This window comes from Scyliorhinus torazame, chromosome 21, assembly GCF_047496885.1.
Source record: "Scyliorhinus torazame isolate Kashiwa2021f chromosome 21, sScyTor2.1, whole genome shotgun sequence".
Taxonomy (NCBI): Eukaryota; Metazoa; Chordata; class Chondrichthyes; order Carcharhiniformes; family Scyliorhinidae; genus Scyliorhinus; species Scyliorhinus torazame.
In genome coordinates, this window is record NC_092727.1 from 127,364,367 (window position 1) to 127,370,366 (window position 6,000).

At 39.9% G+C, this 6,000-nt stretch overlaps 1 protein-coding gene across 5 annotated transcripts in view; it reads right to left on the bottom strand.

The window, feature by feature from the left end:
- LOC140398627 (transformer-2 protein homolog alpha-like) overlaps positions 1-5,713 on the bottom strand; it is a 29,261-nt gene extending 23,548 nt beyond the window's left edge. For 4 of the 5 annotated variants that reach the window (XM_072487514.1, XM_072487513.1, XM_072487511.1 and 1 more), the window contains exon 1: positions 5,486-5,713. In XM_072487514.1, coding sequence (XP_072343615.1) covers positions 5,486-5,521 — 36 coding nt within the window. In that variant the 5' untranslated portion in view covers positions 5,522-5,713. The remainder of the gene's footprint in view (positions 1-5,485) is intronic. The other variant, XM_072487509.1, reaches the window with a different exon arrangement.
- Between the last annotated feature and the right edge of the window lie 287 nt (positions 5,714-6,000).

A 6,000-nucleotide genomic window follows, 5' to 3' on the forward strand; every position in this document is an offset into this window, starting at 1 on the left:
AATTTGGTAGGTTAACTCCCAAGCATCAACTGAATGGCAAATTCCAGACTGCCCCTTGACAAGAAATTAGGGTAAAGGTTAAGGATTTGTCTAGTGGTCCTGATGAATATTTTCGTCAATGTATCAATCCCAGCATTCTCACACATTAGAAAATCTGAATACCAATGTGGGCTTCTGAAGATTGGTAATGATGCTATTGATAGGCTAGGTTATCTTCGGAACATAATTTTTTACATTCTTTCAATAGTACAGTCCAGAAGTAAAACCTAAAACAATGCGAGAGAGTTAATATACATAGAAGACATTCATGGATATGAAACTATACCAATCGGATTATCTGACATGATAATGATATATTTCAGCTGGTTTAATTTTTTATAATTTCACAAAAGGATCTGCACTTCAGTAGGAATTTACATTTTTCACCACCAATTTCCATTTCTACCTCAGTCCCAGATCTTTCCTTTCCATCCCAATATTCAAGACATCAAAAACTATGACAGATGTGACTGAAGCAGACCATTCATTCCATCAGGTCTGTTCGGCTATTTAAGAATGTATCTTAAGTGCTTTGACTCTATATTCCTTAACAGCCTTGACTAGCAAAAATGTATCCATCTCTGATTTACATCTACTGTTGTTTTGTGAGAAAACATTCCACACTTCTGCCACTTTTTGCTTGACGTATATATCAAGTTCTCTCCAATAGTCTGGCTTTGATTTTAAGGTTATATTCACTTACCTTAGACTCTCTCCTCTCTCTTTCTCCCCTCCCCAACCACAAAACAGTAAATGTTTCTCGTTATCTACCCCTATGACCCTGTAACCGTCTATATTTCAAAGAATACAAGTCCAATTTATGTAATCTCCCCTCATAATTTAACCGTCGGAGCCCTGGTAACATCCTGGTGAATCTGCACAGTACTCCTTCCAAGCCAATATATCCTAAGGCATGGTGTGTGTAGTCCAGATAGTGTACTCAGGGCTTTGTAAAGCTGAGGCAAAACTTTCACATTAACCATTTTCCTTTGTTTATGCTGGAATTTTTGAATGTGACCATTACCTTTAAGTAGTGTGCACAATATGTGCATCTTGTTAATTTGAGTAATTGTGGTAATTACATTTTAAATCAAATTCAAGGAAAAGCCTAAAATATACATGTCAAGCTAAATACTTTCTTGAAATATAATCAAAATGATTCAGCAGATGTATCCAGCTGTTATGACATTAAAGGTAATCTCAGATTCTAGAATTTCAATTATCAAGTAAAAATGTACTCCAGGAAATGCAATCTTAAAATAAAGTGTCGCTTAATGTCAGTTGATTTAAATGACAAAATTTGACTAAGTATCACATTACTCAAACCACAGAGCTGGGATGTGTTTTATCAGTTTTCAAAAAGACCAGTGTCTCAAGATGGGCAAAGCTTTCCTCCATGGAATGGATTCTATGATGGATGTAAAAATTTAATTTCTCGATAAAAAAGGTAATTTTGATGAGCACTCTATCCACTACCTTAAACAATTTACTCTATCCATTACTGTAATACCATAGCTGCAATGTACACCATCTACAAGATGCACTGCAGCAATTCACAAAGGTTCCTTCGACAGCATCTTCTACTCCGATCTACCACCTAAGAACAAAGGTAACAGGTAATCTAGGATTTAGGTTTACTCACATGCAAAGAGCTAATTTTTTTTTTCTTTTAAATTTAGAGTACCCAATTCATTTTTTTCTAATTAAGGGGCAATTTAGCCTGACCAATCCACCTACCCTGTACATCTTTGGGTTGTGGGGGCAGAACCCACACAAACACAGGGAGAATGTGCATACTCCACACGGACAGTGACCCAGAGCTGGGATCAAACCTGAGACCTTGGCGCCGTGAGACAGCAGTGCTACCCACTGCGCCACCGTGCTGCCCAAACATATCTACTTCTGTGCACTTAGGTTGCAATAGCTCCTTCATAAAAAATCAACAGATACCTTGCTGCCAGTTTGTGTACTAAACACTAAAGATCCTAGATGGTACAAACCACACTTACTGTACCACATACGTGCATGCAGCATGCTTAAAAAGCAATAAAGTTATAACAACTTTAAATGGATTTTTGATACAACAGTACCCTTCATGACTCAGTGGTTGGAAACACTGGCTGGGTGGTACCAAGCCAAACAGACCATGAAAGGTCCAGGCACAAAGCTTACTGTTGCTGCTCTAATTAACTTCAGTGCCCAAAGGCTAGAAAAGAGATAAACTAACTAGGCCTTTCACTCAATTGCTACCAACTGAACATTTCTGTAAAGTGCAAATGTATGGGTGCCATACAAGAGAAGATAGGAATGGAAACAGGAAATGCTTTGGCAGCATCAGCAGATAGGGAAGTAGTTAACATTTCACATCAATAAATTTTCATCAGAACCCAGGCTAGGAATCAGATGTGATGTTCCTTAATAGCTCAATGTCACAAGAAAGAAAGTAGGAACAGACAAGAAAGTAGGAACTAAACTTAATTCTTGAAAGTGCTAACTCATGCCAACGAAGAATAACAGTAGATCTTGCCCTACAGAATGTCTTCAAGCACAAGAACATTATGTAAAGGTATATGATTGAACTAATTTTTCAAATTTGTTTCACAATCATAAAGTTTCTCTCGTTTCCTTTGCTAATTTATGGTTTGATTGTAAATGTTTTAACTACAACTTTTCCAGTTTTTCACCAAATTGAGTCAGTTAGAACCCAAGCAATAAAGGCCAAGAGAACAACAGGCTCATCTGTGCTGTGCTAGCACTTCACATTTAATGCTACAATTAGCTCCTAGTTAGGGATCCCAAATGGTAGTTTCTCTCCAAGCATTTTTAAAGATATAATTATTCTACTGCATGTAGAAGTAATAGACACAACATTCAAGGAGAGTATACTTTCTGGTTTGATCCTGAATTGTTTTGAAAGATTTACTTCTTCAAAAGAACAATTAGGAATGGGCAACAAATGCTGGCCTGAGACGTCCACATCCAATGAAAGAATAAATTTAAAAACACAACTCGGAGATTACCTTAAATGTCACTGTGAAGTGGCTTTCTCTAACAAGGAAGTCTCACATTCAGTGGATGCATGCAATTTCCAGCAGCAATCACTGGGTGACAGTCAGGAGCAGGAGTTGCCTTTTTCCTCAACCCAAAAAGCTATCAGACAAATTATAGTTACCCCACTGCTACCCAGCTAAGATCATCTAACTCAGCAGAACTGAGCTTAGGACATTTCAGGTCTGTATAGTTCAGTATCACACCAAGCAGATTTGCCTTAATTTCTTAAAGCAGCGAACATGGGTGTCAAATGAAAAATCTATCAGTAACTGTTCCAAACATGGTTGTATGTGCAACACGAAGAAACTATATTATTTTTATGAATTAATACTGTGACCATACATATTAAAAGTTCCAAATATAATATACTTTTAAAGAGCAGGGCAAAGCTCCAACTACTTATGTTACAAATGTTAGGACACATGGTTAACTACACAATTCCAGACACAGCTCATTACTGACATCTCACTATGAAAATAAATCATATGAGTGTCCCCTCTGGCTACTTTATCGCACCCACTATGTCAGGTCTAATTGGGGGAGAGAGAATGATGCTAACAACTTTCAATAAACTGGACAAATGGCTGATGATTTGGTTCCATCTCAATATCATACTCCGTACATTTTCCAAATCATTTTCCAAAACAATTCAGAGTCAAACCAAAAAATATACAAAAGTTAACTGACTTTTGTTACAATAGATCTCAAAAATACAACATACTTTTCAGGTTGACCTTGCAAACAATTAAACAAGGATTTCGCTTTTCTATGAACTGGAGGTTCAATTCGCTCTACAGCATAGACATACAATTGAAATATAACGTAATTAAAGGAAGCAGTAAACAACACTACTATACATGATAAAATGTGCATTGTGAAAATGTCAGCTACATGCAGAGCTTGCAGCTTCCAGATCCGACTGTATTTTCTCTTTTTAGAGACACAAATGTCCCCAAACACCAACAATCCTCCAGTATCTCACCCACTGGCTGTGTCAAAACCTACTTTATCTAGAGGTCCGTCCAACCAAGCATGATCCTGCTTAAATACAGAAGCCAATTTTGGCAATACAATGCCAAACTGAGATAACCTAACTCAATGTCAACCTGTAATCAAAGTCTGGACCTTCTGGTCTGGACCAGTGCCAGTTTAGCTAGCCACCAGGAAGGCAATAATGTCAGTCATTAAGCTCAGCCCTCCCCCCCCCCCCAAAAAAAAAGAGGGAAGTATCTAAATTTGATGCAATTTTTGTTGCCCTGATATAAACAAGTCTACTTGTTTATTATCAACTTTGCGCAACATATATTTTGCTCCTAAAAGGGACACTACATGAAAACAATTGCAATTTTGAGTTGATCTGTCCTGTACAAACATTCATATTTGCATCTACTATACAATGTAAAAATGGGAGTCAGGTGGCTGCTTAGTTGATTATGATGCAGACCGATGCCAAAACCCAGCACGAGTTCAATAATAATAATAATCTTTATTAGTGCCACAACTAGGCTTACATTAAAAATGCAATGGTTACTGTGAAAATCCCCTAGTAGCCACACTACGGTGTCTGTTCGGCTACACAGAGAGAATTCAGAATGTCCAATTCACCTAACAAGCATGTCTTTCGGGACTTGTGGGAGGAAACCCATGCAGACACCGGGAGAACGTGCAGACTCCACACAGCCTGGAATCGAACCTGGGTCCTTGGCGCTGTGAAGCAATGCTGAGGTTATCCATGAAGGCACTGTCCTCTCAAACCCTGCCCCTCGCCTGAGGTGTGGTGACCCTCAGGTTAAATCAGCACCAGTCAGTTCTCTCAAAAAAAGAGCGCAGTCGATGCTCCTCGGGGACTCTGGCGACTTTTACTTTTTCACCTTGGCTGTACAGTATAGATTTGATACGAATCCTGCTTTGACCTGCTAACGCTGCATTCCACTGACTTGCAAAGCAGCGGTTTGCAATTCAAAACTCCCGTTTCATGCCCAAGAATGGGTTTGAAAAAAAAAAACTTCTGCCCAACGAATCGAGCAAAGGTCGGATTCCGGAAAAACATCTCAGACAATGGCTGGCCATAATAAACAAACCTGCTTTCATCGGAGGCTCGATGCAGAACATTGGAACGGGGGCAAGGGCGGGAGAGCGGAGTTTATGCTTGATATTTAGAAAATAGAAGTTAATTTTTGTTTTACAAAATGAAGGGAACAGGTAGGAACTTTCCATGTACAGATGCCGTCTCGGTCATTGCAACTGAGGCAATAAAATGACAATAAATCTACTGCTCATCAGGGTGCTGCTGGGGGTCGAATAGGAATAATTTACACATTTGAGGATGTATAAACCCCGGGATGTCAACCCCTTCGAGGCCCCACAGACTCCCCATTGCACCATTTCTACTCACCCTTTCCTCATCAGTCAAGTCTTCAGTGTCACTCATGTCAACAAAAGCAAACAAAGGAAGCACACACACAAAACACGCAGCCACCAAAGAAAGAAAAACAATGTTTTTTTAAAAAAAATCTTGTTTAAACAGCCCGACCGGATTAAAGACAAACTTTCAGCGCCAGCCCCAACGCAACCAATAACCGACAGCTGACAAAATGGCGCCCTGACAACCGGGCTCATATTTATACCGCGCCTCCGCCAACCCTGCTAGCGGATGTGACCGCGCCACTGACACTGATGGACGTGCCCGCTGGCCAATAGGCGTTCAAGCATCTGACAGCTTCCCCGCCCCCTTTGGGCAAGGGAGGCGGGGCCTAGCGGACAGTCACGTTAGGGAGAGCCGGAGAGATGCCAGAATGTTCCAGTGTCACTGAGCAGTTGGTTTGAAGTGGGATTGGAGGCCGAGGAAGGCAACTGGAATAATAATGGGATGTCTCAGTGTGCGTTATTGGGGAAATGCTACATAAACAC